Below are 14,675 nucleotides of genomic sequence, written 5' to 3'. Positions count from 1 at the left end.
CGCGGGCCAGCCAGCGGCCGCACTAGACCCCCGCCCCCAGGCTCAGGGATGTCCAGGTGGCGGGGCAGGAGAAAGGAAGGCGGCCCTGCAGGCGGCAAAGCCCACAGCCACGCCAGGGACAGGGTCGTGTGGGTGCTGGCAGTGACGCTCGGGGTGTCCTCAGGGCTTCCCTGCTCTGGCCAGGCTGGGGGGACCGGTGTGACCGGCTGCAGGACCGAACGGGAGGGAGACAGTCGAGGGAGACCAGCACCAGGGATAGGCCCTGGGGAGGTGGCGCAGGGGACAGGCGTGTCCCAAGCCTGAAGTCGAGACCCAGAGGGGAAGGGCGCCCAGGCGGGAGGATGCCAGCAGCCAGCAGCCAGCAGCACAGCCTTGGCCTGGGTCCAGCCTCTCCTGTCCGTGAATCACCTCTGCAGCGGGCGGCTCTGGGCCGGCACACCTGGGCCGCTGCCGTCTCTACGGGCTGGCCCGTCCCTTCCAGAACCAGGGCCCCCGTCACCCAGGCTCCCCAGAGGGGCACAGGTCCCAACAGCATAGGTAGGGAGGGGAGCGGGGTGCGGGGAGTCTGGGTGCAGCCAGACCCCGAGGCCTTACCCTGGCAGGTCCTGCTGTCCGGGGAGAGCTCAAAGCCGCTGTAGCAGGCACAGTGGAAGCTGCCCGGTCGGTTGTAGCAAATCTGGCTGCAGCCCCCGTTCTGCTGGCTGCACTCGTTGACATCTGGGGACAGGGCCGGGCATGGAGGACCAGGGGTGCACAGCCCGCCCCGAGCGGGGAGGGGACCCAGGGCGCACCACCTGCCCCACCCTGGGCCGCATATGTCATGAACAGCAGGAGGCATGGGGGACCCCAGCTGCCGTCTCAGCCTGGAGGGGCTGTTGGTGACAGACAGGCCTCTGCTCTGTGGCCCCCAGGTGCTCATGGGAGGAGGGGGAGGCCAGGAGTGACCTGGTGCCCAAGGATGGACACGGCCTGGCCAGGGGCAGGGAGGGGCCTCGGTGGACCCTCCCAGGACCGCTCAGGGCAGGGTCCGCCGTCTGCTGGGTTCAAGCAGAGTGAAACCTTCACCGGGTGCGGCTGCTTCTCCTGCAGGTCATGGCTGGCCCCCAGGATGGCACTCCAGGGAGGCCGGGGGGCAGCCACTGCCCTCGGAGAGTCTGAGCCAGTGCGGGTCCCTTTCGCTCCAGCCCTGCTCCCCAAGGAGCCCGGAGCCCAGCTCCCCAGTCCGAGCTCAGGGCTCCTCATGGGGACAGTGGCCCCATGCGTCCCTCTGCGGAGGCCCCCACCCCGGGTGGGGGCAGAGGAGACCCAGGGCGCCCTGCTGAGGTGTGGCCTCACCTTTGTCACAGAGCCGCCCCCCCCAGCCGGCTTCGCACTCGCAGAAGAAGTTGCCCATGAGGTCCTGGCAGGCACGGGTCCCCTTCTTGTCGCAAGGGTTCGGGGTGCACTGGTCGGGCAGGTCTGGACGGAGGACACAGAGCAGAGACCATCCTCAACTGCCCAGAGCTCCCATGCAGCGGGGCAGGGCGGCCGTGCGGGCTCAGCCCTGCCCCGGGCGCCCTGAGCGGGACACATGAGGCTGGCCCAGGCCCCGTGTCCCCTGCGCCAACCAGGCTGGCCATAGCAAGCCCCGCCCCTGGGCAGAAGAGGAGTTGTGAGGAACAGGTCTACCAGGCCCTGAGGCACTTCCAGGAAACCCCAGACAGCCGGGAGCAGCTGCCGGCCTCAGGCAGGGTGGAGAGCAGGTAAGCCAGACCTCCCAGGGAGTGGGTCAGGCAGCACCCAGCTGATCCGGGCTTCCAGGCAGATTCAGAACATTCCAGCATCCTGGCGGCATTTCTGCCTTCCCGGCCAGCCCCAGACCAAAAAGGGCGAGCACTCCCCGGTGTGGCGGGACCTGCCCAGGACAGAGATCCTGGCCCAGCCCAGGCGTGGGGGGCCCTTTCCGCTTCACCACGGCCCCCAAGTGATGGCGCTCGGCCAGGTGTGTTCCGACCCCCTCGATCCACGACCCCTGGGCGGAGTTCCAGAGGGCAGAGCAGGCCACAGGGAGGCAGTGCTGGCCCGTGGGGCCCAGCCTGTGGAGGGCCGGCCGTCGGGGGCACTGCCCTGGCGGAGTCTTTCCTGGGAGTCCTGCATGCCAGGAGCCCCACCAACATGGCTGACGTTTCCATGACACAGAACCCCAAACAATGCCGCCAGCCAGGCCGGAAAGCGCCCGGGCAGGATGACGCAATCCCCAGGTTCGAGAAGTTGGCAGCCAGGACGGCTGTTACGCCCAGAGCTCAAAGAGCCCTTTCACGGCACCGGCTGGAGTGTCTGGGCAGAGGCTGTGGTCCTGGACAGCTCCCTCCGGCTCTGGACCCCAAGCTGCCAGGGCTCCCCCGGGGCAGCAGCCCTCGGGGTCTTTTTGGAAGGCCTGAGCAATCCTAGCGTGGCCACCCTCAGGGAGGAGGATGGGCCGGGTGCGAGGGCTTCAGAGCACCTGGCAAGTGGAAGGACTTCTGGCCCGACAGCTCCCTCATTAGACAAGGTGTGCAGGCCTCACGCCACCCGCAGAAGGGTCACGTGGCTTCCAGTCCCTGGGCTGCCTCGGTTTCCCGTTCTCATCCCGCCTGTAAACTGGTGTTTGCCTTTATTCATCACGTGATCTACCGTCTGTCTTCCTCTCACAAACGAATGGTTTTCCCCACTCCTTCTCCTCCTTCACGGGCTAACTCTGCCCTGGCAGGTGCCTGACACTCAGGGCCGGGCTGGCGTGTTCAGTCGGAGGAGGCAGAGGCTTCGCCTCGACTGCCAGGGGCTGTGTCAAGGGTCAGGAGGAAGCGTGCGACTGTGACAGGCGGCGCACATGCCATGGCCACAGGCCTTGCTAGGGCGGGGACGAGCTAGGGGCGGGACGGCACGCTCTGGTCCCAGCCAGGGCCCTGGCTCCTCCCTGGGGAATCCAGATGGCCGGGCCTGGCCCACAGCCCGTGGGAACGCAGCCTTCTGGCAAAACCAGGAGTCAAGAAACCCAAGCACCAAACCCCGCCAGATGTACGCTGGACGGCAGAGAAGCCGGGACTACCCTCGGAAAGGAAGACACAGAAACTGAGCCCATGCTGGAGACCAAAGCCCGCACTCTCCAGGCCTCCCCCCCAGCCAGCGGGTTCCCTCACCTGTGAAATGGGCACAGTAAGATTAAATCTAACCACAAGGCTGGGCACAGAGCCCCCAGCGGGGCTCGCCTGAGGCGGACATCATCTCAAAGATTCGCTCGTGGGAATTGGAAGGACAGAGAAGGGCAATGGGGCCGTGTGGTCTCGACGGCATGGCGGTCATGAATCTGGGCGTGTGTTTATGTTCAGAGTGCACAGCCAAAAAAGCCAAGTTCACTGCATGATACTTTTTTTTTTTGAGTTGGAGTCTCACTCTGTCACCCAGACTAGAATGCAGTGGCCGCTCCCGGCCACCGCAGCCTCGACCTGCCGGGCTCCAGCGATCCTTCCGCCCCAGCCTTCCAAGTAGCCGAAATTACAGGCGTGCGCTACCACGCCTGGCTGATTTTTTTGATTTATTGTAGAGATGCGGTCTCGCTGCCCAGGGGGGGGTCTCGAACCCGCGGGCTCAGGCAATCCACTCACCTCAGCCTCCCTAAGGCGCGGGATTACAGGCTGAGCCACTGAGCCCGGTGCATGATACTTTAAAAATAATATTAGTAAGAGACTTGTGACAAGCTGAGAAGAAACTTTGTTAATGGCTCCCCTACAAATTCCTGCAAGTTGCAAAAAATGGGCAAAGGCTATGATTGGACGGTTCCCAGGAAAAGAAACACACGGATCATAAACCCGTGAAGCTCAGCCATGTTCACTTCTTTTTTTTTCTTTTTTTTTTTGAGAAAGCAGGATTTATTGAGAAGACGGAAAAGCTCCCACAGTGGGATGGGGACCCGAGGGGGTTGCCCAGCCATGCTCACTTCCAAAAGGAGCATGGTGGTGTTGTTTTCACCCATGGCCGCGGGGAGTCAACGTTTAAGAAACACCCGACTGGGGCAGGCCAGGTGGGCGCTCAGCCTCTGTGGGGTCACACTCTGTATCGACATAAAGATGGACCAGGACTGGCCGGACCCGCCCAAGACCGTGTCCGGCAGACACACTTAGCACGCGAGAAGCACGGTGCACGAGAACACAACTCACATCCTGTCTGGAGAAGAGACTGAGAATCATCCCAAGGTCCACTGGCACCAACTGCAAACACCGACGCGGAACGAGCCACCCCTGATGGGACGGGGTCTCCAGACCGACAGCCCAGACCCAAGGGGCAAATGGAGCGTCCCCAGGTGTGCAGACACCGGCATCTCACACGTGTCTAGGCGCACCAGACGAGATGCGCGGAGACCTCAGGGCCCAGACACCTGGAGGCAGACCTGTTCTCTCGTCACACCCCAGGAAGTGCTCACACCCCACCAAGTGCGTGTATTGCCCATTTGAGACAACACAACCCAGTGGCCTGGAAGAGAGCGCTGAGTGGAGAAGGAGCAGGCCTCGGGAAGGGGCGGAGTGCCCAGGACACTCCCACAGCGCTTACAGGAGGAGGAAGGAGACACACTTACTTTGGACGCACATGGCGAAGTCTGGGTGTTTGGTGTAGGGAGATCCGTGCTTGTTGATGCATTCTGCAAGGGACAGGAGTTGCCGCTGAGCCTCGTGGCGGGGCGGACTCCAGACCGGCTTCGGGAGCTCTGGGAAGCAGATGCCGCTCCACCAGGGGTGCTCGCGCCCGCCAGCAGAGGACGCAAAGTGCTGCGTCCGACACACGGGGGCTGCCCCCCTGGTGTGCCTCAGCCCCAGGCATGAGCGCGGTTGGCCGGCTGGCGCAGCCTGGGACTGCCCCGCCCCACTACAGAAGCAGCTCGTGTCCGACAGGAGTTGGAGCTAAACCGTATTCCCGAGCCAGCCTCTGCCAGGAAACACTTCACTCGAAAGCCACTCAGCCTTGAAGACATCCCCTCCAAGCTCGACAGGAGACAGGCCACCAGGGCTGGGCATGGTGGGCGTGGCCCGTGGACGTGAGCCGGGAACCACTCAAAACTTCACAGCGGGCGCTCAAGGGCCATCGCTGCTTATCTTATCTTGGGACAGACTCATGGGACCCTGGGATGAGCTCATGGGGCCCTCAAGGGTGGGCTCAGGGGACCCTTGGGCTGGGCTCACAGGACCCTCGGGATGGGCTGATGGGACAACTGGTCACTCTTTGCCTTGGAACTTAGTCCCAGCACCTCCAGGAGCCACCAGGCTCCTGGGTGTCTCGGCTAGTTAATGGGTCCACTTTGTGCCAGTTATGGACTCAGAGAAGGCGGCTCTAAGAAGACATCATTCGCCAGTACATTTTCTAAGGAGGTGACACAATTAAAAAGGCGGACCCAGGGCTACACTTCCACCTTTTCAGTGATGTATGTTCGGGGAACTTTTGAATGGTCTCAACTGAACAGGCCGCTCACAAAGGGCAGCCTGGGCCTCCTTCGGGGAGTCCGTGAGGGCAAAGCACTTGTCTGTGAGACCAGGGCTGCACTTTAGCGTTTCACTACCCCCTCGCCCAGGCGCAAGAGGGCTCAGAGGCCGCCCCACACCCCGGCCCTGAGAGTATGCGGGCATTCCATTCTTCAGATGACACAAACACTCCCTGATGGCTTCAATTTCAATGACTAATATGGTAACTATCAATACTGCCCACGTGGACAAAGCCCCTGGGGTCCTCGGCAACTTCAAGCGTGGCAAGTCCTGGGGGCAGGAAGCTCGAGGCCAGGCCAGTCACGTTTCCCAGCAAGGGGCTAAGCCTGGGTCAACACGGGGGAGGTTTGCAAACAATGGCATTCGCCCAAGGTTCAGCTAACGCTGAGCAAACTGCGGCATGGAATAAAGAGGCAAGTGTTGACCTGCGTGTTCCGGGCCGTTCCGAGCACACCGTGGAGCTGGGTGGTCTTTACTTCAGGAGTGACCCGGGGGCGGAGTTTCTCCCACACGCAGCACGCCTGCCCGTGCTGCCTCTCCCACTCAAGTAAGGTGGTGACTGGGACTTACCTAAGTATCTCGGGTAAAAGTAGTCCTGTGGAGAAAGAGGAAAAAAGGGCGCCGTTAACGGGCACGGCACGAGGCTTTGCAGACATCATCAGTAGCTGATTTACCAGCCTTTCTTCCCAGGAGACAGAGATGGGCTCTCGAGAGGCCATGGGCAGGCACGTCTCAGCTGGCTCCAAACAGCAGGGCAGCTGCCCAAAAAGCCACCCTGCCGCAAAGGAGGAGACCGGCCTGCTGACGCAGCTTCTGCAGAAGGCAGGCTCACGAAGCCGTCGGAGCGACCGCGTGGTCAGACAGTGAGCAGAAGCTGTCTCACATCAAATGCAGCTGCTTGGAAAGCGCCACCCAGTGTGTCTGGGGACGGCATGCTCAGAGAGTGGGAAAGGGTTCACACAAAAGCCAGATCTCGGTCCCCCTGACGTCAGGGCTCTCTCAAAAACCTGCAGACCCCTCCTCTATCTGTGGACACACAGACGCGGACTGGCAAGGCTCAAATCTGTCAAACACCCGCAGCTGCCGAGGCATGGTAGCTTATGCGGTCCACGCCAGGGGCGTCAAGTCCTGACCCTCCTGCCCTCCTCTTGGTCTGAGGATGGACCACCTTCGAGACCCAGAGACGAGGGCCGCAGCCTGGGTCAAGTAGCCTCTGCCCTCCGCTGGGGGCCAGCCATAGAGGCCAGGCCCTAAACACCCCTCTCCACTGACACCGAGAGGCCACAGCCCGGCTGGCACGGCACCAGCAGCCACGAGACGCAGTAGCTACGGCACACTGGGTGATTCAGCATTTTCATGTTGTTTTGTGAGAGCCTCGCAGCCACCTTCCAGGAAGGACCTCAGCCCCATGATCAGGAATGAGGAACCGGGGTTCCAGATGGCTGTGGAATCTGCCCGAGATCCTGCAGCTGGGCTTCCGTGGCTCGCGGTTCAGGGGACTGGCGGGGCGCCTTGCGCAGAGTTCTGCTGAGCGGCAGGCCAGGGCGGCTCCCGGTGCTATCTGCAGCACGCCCGACGGCCCCGCACGGCCTCACACCGCCTCCCCCACCTCCTTCCCACCATGCCGGCCTCCGCCGCGCTTGTCCGAAGAGCCTCTGGTGGGCCCCCAGGGCAGCCGGGCGTTCTTGGGGGCCTCGCCGGTGCTGAGTTGTGTGGGAGGCACTTTCAGGACGCTGAGTTTGAGGGAAGGAGGCACCTTTAAGCTCTGGCTCCCAGGAGAGGAACACCGACGGCTCGCGTGTCTGTTGGCAGGGGCTGTCTGAAGTGTGGGGGCCAGCGCCCCAGCCTCATTCTCCCTTCTGATTCCAGTCACAGCTGGCAAACACCAAGCACGGGACAGGCCAGCCAAGACAGGTGGACCCTCGTGGGATTCTGGCGCGGGGGGCGGGGGCGGGGGTGGGTCTAGGTTTGGAGAGGGACTAGAAGCCCCGGGCTGCACCTCTAGGGAAGGCTCTGGTTCTGAGGTAAAAGATTTCGGGCGGATGGAAGGTGTCCTCCCAGGCTCAGGAAAACAAGGATCACAAACGAGTAAGAACTAGAGAGCAAACTACTAGATAGCACATGCAGGCTCGTGCTACCACCACCGTCCAGAAAGGTGTATCCTGTCTTGCAAAATCCCAAGCAGTCATACTAGTTAACGTGTAATCTGTGCTCAGCCTGACTTCCACTATCTCAAGAAGGCAAGATTCACAGAAACCCCTCAGGCGCCACCCCTAGGGAAGTGGGTTTCTGCAGCCATGGAGTCGGAGCCCTGGCACGGCGCACCCTAACTTGGGTGCTTGCTTGTTTGAAGAGGGTGGGGCGGAAAGCAAGGGCTGATCTCACGGGCAACCCCACGGAGAGACGGCCCAGCCCTGAACAAGGGCAAAGCCAAGACAAACACACCTGAAAATGCCACTCCTCTCCCGGGAGAAAGAGCCATTTCGCATTGTCCTTAGAAAGTTCTGGCCAGAGACGGAAAGCCTTCAGACAGGGCCAGGAATGAAGGTCCCCAGAGGAGCTCCCAGCCCACGGAACCGAACACAGAGCGCGTGGTGCTGAGGCCCTCGGGTGCCCACCTAGATGACTCGCTGTCCAGGCATGCTGCCCTTGGCTGGAGGCCCTGCATCAGGCCCACGCTCCCAAGCTCGCAAAAGCGTCCCCCAGGAGCAGAGGTCGCTTTTCAGGAGGGCGGGACTCAGGACCAGAGACGCCTCCCATACAACCTCGGCCTCCTTCCTCTGACCCGGGAACAGCAAGACCTGCAGGAATGGGCTGGGGGTGGGGAGCCGTAGCTGGGACTCTGGGCTGGAAACGGTGCCACGAGTCACCGGGCAACCTCTTCCCTAGGGTCTGCCTCTGCTTGGCTTGGACAGCTAGAGAAGTAAGCAACACCCAGACCGCCACAGCATCAGCTGAAGCTCCAAGGGGTGAGGATAGCATCCAGCTGCTCAGCACCAAGCCTGGTGCTGACTGTCCCCGTGGGGCCTCAGGAGCCATCGCCATGGCAGACGGGGGTGGATGAGCGAGTGAGTGGGTGGGTGCGTAAGTGAGTGGGTGGACGGGTGAATGAGCCGATGGGTTAGTGAGTAGATGGACGGGTGAGTTCGTGGAGGGAGAGGTGAATGAATGCTGGGTGAGCGAGCCGACGGACTAGTGAGCAGACGGGCGCGTGACCGAGTGGACGGGTGAGGGAGGGAGTGCGTGGACAGGAGGGTGAACAGTGAATGAGCAGGGAAGCACAGCACCCTCAACTTTCACCCAGGCGAAACGCTGAATTCTCAATTTCGTTTGAAATCTAGTTAAGCGCCCTGGGCGGAAAGTCCAAATCAGTGTTTTCAGTTTGTCTCTTATAATAACATGGAAGCATTGCCTCTGCGGTTCCCAAATTTACAAACTGCCAATGGAATTTTATTTTATTTTATTTTATATTTTTTCTTGAGTTGGAGTCTCACTCCGTCACCCAGACTGGAGCGCAGTGGCCGCTCCCGGCCACCGCAGCCTCGACCTGCTGGGCTCCGGCGATCCTTCCGCCTCAGCCTTCCGAGTAGCCGGAATCACAGGCATGCGCTACCACGCCCGGCTGATTTTTTGATTTTTATTGTAGAGATGAGGTCTCGCTGCCCAGGTGGGTCTCGAACCCGCAGGCTCAGGCAATCCACTCACCTCAGCCTCCCAAAGGCGCAGGATTACAGGCTGAGCCACTGAGCCCGGCTCCAATGGAATTTTAAAACCTAAGTCCTCACTCCACCTGACGTCTGCCTGGCTTCCCTTCTGCCACCCCTCCAGAAACTCCACCTTCCAGGGGGCAGATAGAACCACGGTGACCACCGCACACAGAATGCAACATTAAGCCACCCAGAAGCCTGGTGGGATTGGTCACCACATGGGCGACCCGCCCGGCAGGCCTTGGCTGGAGCTCCTGAGGCTTGAGGGGGCAGCCCCCCCGGAGAAGGTCCTGGTGTCAGCAGCAGAGCCTTGTGGACAAGCCCAGCTCTCCTGGGCTGCCGCCCTCGCTGCACGTGTGCCCCAGGACACGTGTGGCGGAAGCACCTCGGAGAGCGCTGAGCCCGAGGACAGGAGCTGGGTCCGCTGGGGTCTAATGGGGGGCCCCGACTCAGTGTTCGGACACGCCAGCCCTCCCCGTCTCAGCTCTGTGGTCCTCCCGGCACCCTCACGGTTCCTTCATGGAGGGAGGCAAGGCAGGAGAGCCAATAGGTGCTGGTGGAATCCTTGGGAATTCCCATGGACAGACGTCAGGAACACCGAGCCCTTGGCCGCCACCCCGCAGACCACCAGGACCCTGCTCTCGTCCCTCACAGCCCCCTCACAGCAAAGCCAAGAGCGGCAGGGAGCCACCACGCTGCCCACAGGGATGGGTCGGCCTCGGGGACGGGCTGCTCCACCAGTTCCAAGATGACCCGTGACCCCGGGCAAGCTTCCGCCCCAGGAGCTGCGGCTCAGAACAAGGCGTGGGGGCTTCTGCACACCCACCACAGGACTCAGGCGGGCTGCACCTGTGAACAGACCCCCACAGGGTCCTCTGCCCAAGCCTGCGGATCGGTGAGGGTGAGGGTGAGGGCTTCTGGTGGTCTCTTGATCAAGCCTGGCCCTCTGAGGCCAGATTCATTTTCCAAAAATGGCCAAAACCCACGTGAGGCAACAGTGCCCAACATGGTGCGTCATCAAGACGGAAACGTGTCTGGGCCCAAAGTGTGCGGAACCGACAGAATCTCACACAGTTTATCACAACCCACGCGGCTCAGAAGGTTCCAGAACCTTTCCTGAATACCTTCATCTCCGAAGCTACTGTAACTCCGCGGGGTCCAGCAAGGTCTCAGAGGGGGGACGCAGAGGGGAGCCCAGCGGGTCAAGGGCGAGCCTTCCACCCAGAGGCTCAGTTTCACACCGTGGGGCGAGACAGGCCACGCCCTCAACTCCTGCCTTTCTACTCACAAAACAGGTTTCAGGAGACGCTTGCGCCCAGTGCTGCCGTGAGAATCCGATGGGCCGTGAACGTGGAGAACGCCCAGCAGGCTTAAGGCACTCTCCTTGGCGTGCGCGTCCACCTGGACTCGCACCATAAAACAAGCTGCCCCACGTGGCCACATACCGAGGGGTGGTAACCTCTGGGAACGCGCTGCTTTCCTGAGTCCATGCCAGCCCTAACCGTGTTTCCCAAATGCTCTACCTACTTAGCTAAGCAGGCGGGGACGCCGGTCGGCACGGCAACTCTGCTTGGCGAGGGGTCACGTCTAAGACGCTTCCGGTGGGAAGCAGTCACAAGAACCCACTGCTGCTGGGCCCATGCTGCTTTCCTGCTGGCAAACCTGACTTCTAAGAGAAAGCTCACAGTAGCGTCACCTTGGCCAGCTCGGGGCCTCCTGTCCTTGGGGCCTGCAGAGTAGACAGGCACGCCTCGTAGGGCGCCGTCCCGCAGAGACACAGGTTCCCTGGGCCCCCGGATGGGCCCCGGCTCAGGGAGTGCGCCTCTCACACGGCCACTCAGAATCCTCTCCTTACCTCCCTTGAAGACTCCCTTCTCAGGCTCTCCAGGCCTGTAGCCTGCTCAAGCCCTCCGTGAAACAGAACCCAGGCCACGACCCACAGGACGAGGCCTCCCAGGGCCCCTGCCGGCCCAGCCCAGAGGACTCCCGGCTGGCCCAGGAGAGAGGCAGGCCAAGGGACACTGCGGTCAGCACACCTAGCAGGGCCACGCTTCTCCTCCTCCTCAAAGCCCACGCCGCCATATGCCTGGGACTTGAGCTGGGACACCGCATAGGTCTGGGATGGAGCCGGCAGCCTCTGCATCTGACCTCACAGCTGTGCAGCCTCTGTCCGCCCATGCCCCACAACCCAGGGTGCCTGAGCCGGCGGGGATGAGGCCATCCCTCCGGAATCCACGAGACGTGGCAGCTGGGACTGGTGCTCGAGTGGCATCTGGAGGCTGACGCGGCAAGGCTGGGTGGGACACGCATCCGGCTGCCTCGGCGCCGATGACACACAGCAGCCCCAGGGGCCCTGGGTGCCCAGCGGCAGGACGCAGCCAACCCAGGGTGAGTGGGCATGGAGCGAGGGCAGGGCAGCCCGGCAGGCCTTGGCCTCTCGGCACAGTTCCTGGGCCGGCTCGGGGCGGTACCCACGCTCGGGCACGAGCAGCATAAATGGGGCCCAAGAGAACTGGCCAGGATGCCATACAGCCGGGAGGGACACTGGCCACAGAGAGGTTACGAGAAGGTCCCAGACGCAACACTGGCTCCACATGGGGAGCCCCCCGGAGCAGGGCTGACTGGGGACACGGAGAAGCCTGAGAAAGGGAGGGCGGGGCCGTGGGCCCTGGTGCCCTCCTCTCCCCGTGGGTGGGTCCTGGGGGCAGCCACGGCAGGGGAGGGGGAAGCCGTGCCGCGAACGCTCAGGCAAAGCAGACTAACGCACCTTCCAGCCATGCAGAACAGCCAAATCAAACCCTCGAGAGCGTAGGCTGGACAATCCGGAAGTTCAAACAGCGTGGGCTCCTAGACAGCTCTGGGCGTGTCCTGGGGTCGGGCTGCACGGGGGCTACGCAGACCCTTCCGTGGCACAGGCTCACCTCCGGGAGGTGTCATTTGATGTGACGTGGTCCATTTGGAGTCTGGGTGTCCATCTGCGCCCTCCCTGCAGGAGCAAACTTGGACGAGTGCCTCAATGAGCTCCTGGCCTCCATGCCAAGCGTGCAGCAGGATGACCCCACAGCTCCCGCCAGCCACACGTCTTGGGATCCGGGACAGACACAGCTGCAATGCTGCTGTCTGCTCCTGGCTCGAGGGAGGCTCATGGGTCTCTGCAACCCGGGGACAGCCCTGACCCCAGCCCGTGATGGGAGGTGTCTGCTCTGCTGGACTCTTCCTGGCTCTGGCGTTGTGGAAGGGCCGGGGGCTCGAGAGCAACGCACCCCAAAGATCCCACCTGGCGGTCCCGCCCAGGGAGGTCGGCACTCAGGTGCCTGCGTGTGGCTGTCTTTCCCTCTCGCAAGCCCTGCATGGCTGGCTGGAGGAAACAATCACAGGCCAGGGGATGCTGCCACAGAGACCACCACCACCGCCAACTGTCCATCATGGACCAAGCTGCAGGTGCCCCTGGCAGCGCCCGAGAGACAAGACTTTCTGCCAGCTTCAACCAAGCCATAGCCCCAAGCTGCCCAGGCCACCCAGGACCACGAGCCAGGGCTCTAACACTGCCCAGGCCACTCGCAAGGGACCACGGGCCACAGCCCCAACGCTGCCCGGGCCACTCCGATGTAGGACTGTGGCCACAACCTCAGCGCTGCCTGGTCCTTCGGACCGCTTGTGGGACTTGCCAGACTCCTCGCACGTCGGCCACCTTCCTGCTTCAGGGCCAGCCAGGCCTAGGGTCTGTGCACTCCTCTGGCCCCACCCAGCAGCAACTCTCATGGCTGGGAACTGCCCGGCCCTGCAGGCCCTGCACGCTCCTTGAGCTGCGTGCAAGTCTTGCACAAGGCCCAGCGACCACAGTGCACTCGACGGGCCCACTCAACACCACTGTGGCTTGGCGGGAGTGCTGGCACACGCCCACACACTCACACCCACCTGCACACAGAGCACACAGCGGGGCCAGGGGACGGCGATCCTGGCTCTCCCCAACCCTGGAGAGCACACGTGAGCAGCTGAGGGTCACCGCGCCAGTTCCCGGGGCACCTTGCAGCCCTCAGCTAGCCTCTTGGCCTCTCAGAGCCTCAGCTTCCACGTCTGTACAGCGAGAACAGCGAGTCATTGTCACACAGAGTTGTAGATTCCCAGACGGTGCGGGAGGCAGGGTGGGCCACGGGATGACGCGATGGAACCATTCCCCTCCAGGACGCCCCTCAGAGCTTGGGACCCTGCTTTGCAAAGGATGATCTGATCGTGCTGGATGCCGCCCGCTGAACGCAGTTACCCTGCTCTAAACACCGACCGATGACTCGTGCAGGTGTGGAAGTAAACGGTGTTTTCCACCTGAGGGGAAGGTGTGGGCACACGGTGTCCATCCTGCCTCACTCGGGCGGGGCAGGACTGCCCGGCCCTGCAACCCTCCTGGCTTCTCTAAGGACGGTCAGCTTGGCCATTCTGAGAAGCACACTGTCAAGCAGCACCCTCTTAGCACAGACAGTCGGTCCTGAGTGGGTCCCGACACAGGCGCCCAGGGCCGCCGGGTCAGGCTGTGTCGTCCACGGAGCTGTCTTGAGAGGAGGCCCTTACAGCCCCGGCTCTCGGTGGCAGGTTTAGGGAATGATGTGGGAGACTGTGTTCATGATCACGGGCCCTGATGGGACAGAGACATTTCCCCTACAGTCGAAGAGAGCCCGCGAGAATGAGTCGGACGCCAGCAAGGCCTGAGGGCACGAGTGTCCCTTGTGGAGACGCCATCCTCTCGCAGTGCCGTCAGGCAGAGCAGGCCAGCTGACACTCTCCACTGCTACCCCTGCTCCTCCTTAAAAGTCATTTCAAGTTCATTTTAAAGTGAACTTGCGACTCTGCCAGGGTCACGGTTTGCAGGTTTATGCGAAGTCATGGGCCTCGAACAGCCGCAGCAGGGCTGGAGCGTTTCCAGCATTGAATACCAGGCCCCAAACGACCAGCACCAAGCACCGCAGAGACCGCTCAACTTTAACCTCAGAAGGCGGGGGTGGCTGCATGCGGCGGCTCATGCCTGTCATCCCTGCACTTTGGGAGGCGGAGGCAAGAGGACTGCCTGAGCCAAGGGCTTGAGACCAGCCCGGGCAGCATGGAGAGACCTTATCTCTACAAAAAAAAAATTAAGAATTAGCTAGACGTGGTGGCCCGTGCCTGTAGTTCCAGCCACCTGGAAGGCTGAGGCAGAAGGATCACCTAGGCCCAGCAGGTCGAGGCTGCAGTAGCCGTGAGCATGCCACTGCACTCCCGCCGGGGTGGCAGAGTGAGAACCTGACCCAAAAAATAAGTAAGAAAACAACGGGGTGGGGCGTGAAGGTCATGGGTGCCGAGTGAGACATCACCTGGATAAAGGCCGGTGGCCTGGCCCTCTGCCATCCCAGAGGCCCTTTACTGAGGCTCTCAAGAAACAGGCTCCTTCCTCAAAGGGCGTTTTGTTCCTGAGTAACAAAGGGACACGGTCAGCGCTTCTCAGAGTGTC

The 14,675-nt window shown here is 62.1% G+C and overlaps 1 protein-coding gene across 1 annotated transcript; it reads right to left on the bottom strand.

Annotated features, from left to right (window-relative positions):
• Positions 1 to 594: 594 nt before the first annotated feature.
• On the bottom strand, positions 595 to 12,014 carry LOC110595211 (growth arrest-specific protein 6-like; the record flags this gene model as incomplete). Its single annotated transcript, XM_021710040.1, has 5 exons — positions 11,964 to 12,014; positions 6,060 to 6,084; positions 4,592 to 4,654; positions 1,336 to 1,458; positions 595 to 717 (listed from the first exon to the last, which is right to left on the bottom strand). Coding segments are annotated over exons 3-5 (259 nt in total), but the record flags the coding sequence as incomplete, so codon positions are not given.
• Between the last annotated feature and the right edge of the window lie 2,661 nt (positions 12,015 to 14,675).

Source organism: Carlito syrichta, unplaced genomic scaffold (genome assembly GCF_000164805.1).
Source record: "Carlito syrichta isolate Samal-C Ts95f unplaced genomic scaffold, Tarsius_syrichta-2.0.1 Scaffold287958, whole genome shotgun sequence".
Lineage (NCBI taxonomy): Eukaryota > Metazoa > Chordata > Mammalia > Primates > Tarsiidae > Carlito > Carlito syrichta.
The sequence above is the reverse complement of the archived record's forward strand: the minus strand, read 5'-3'. Positions and strand labels throughout refer to the sequence as shown.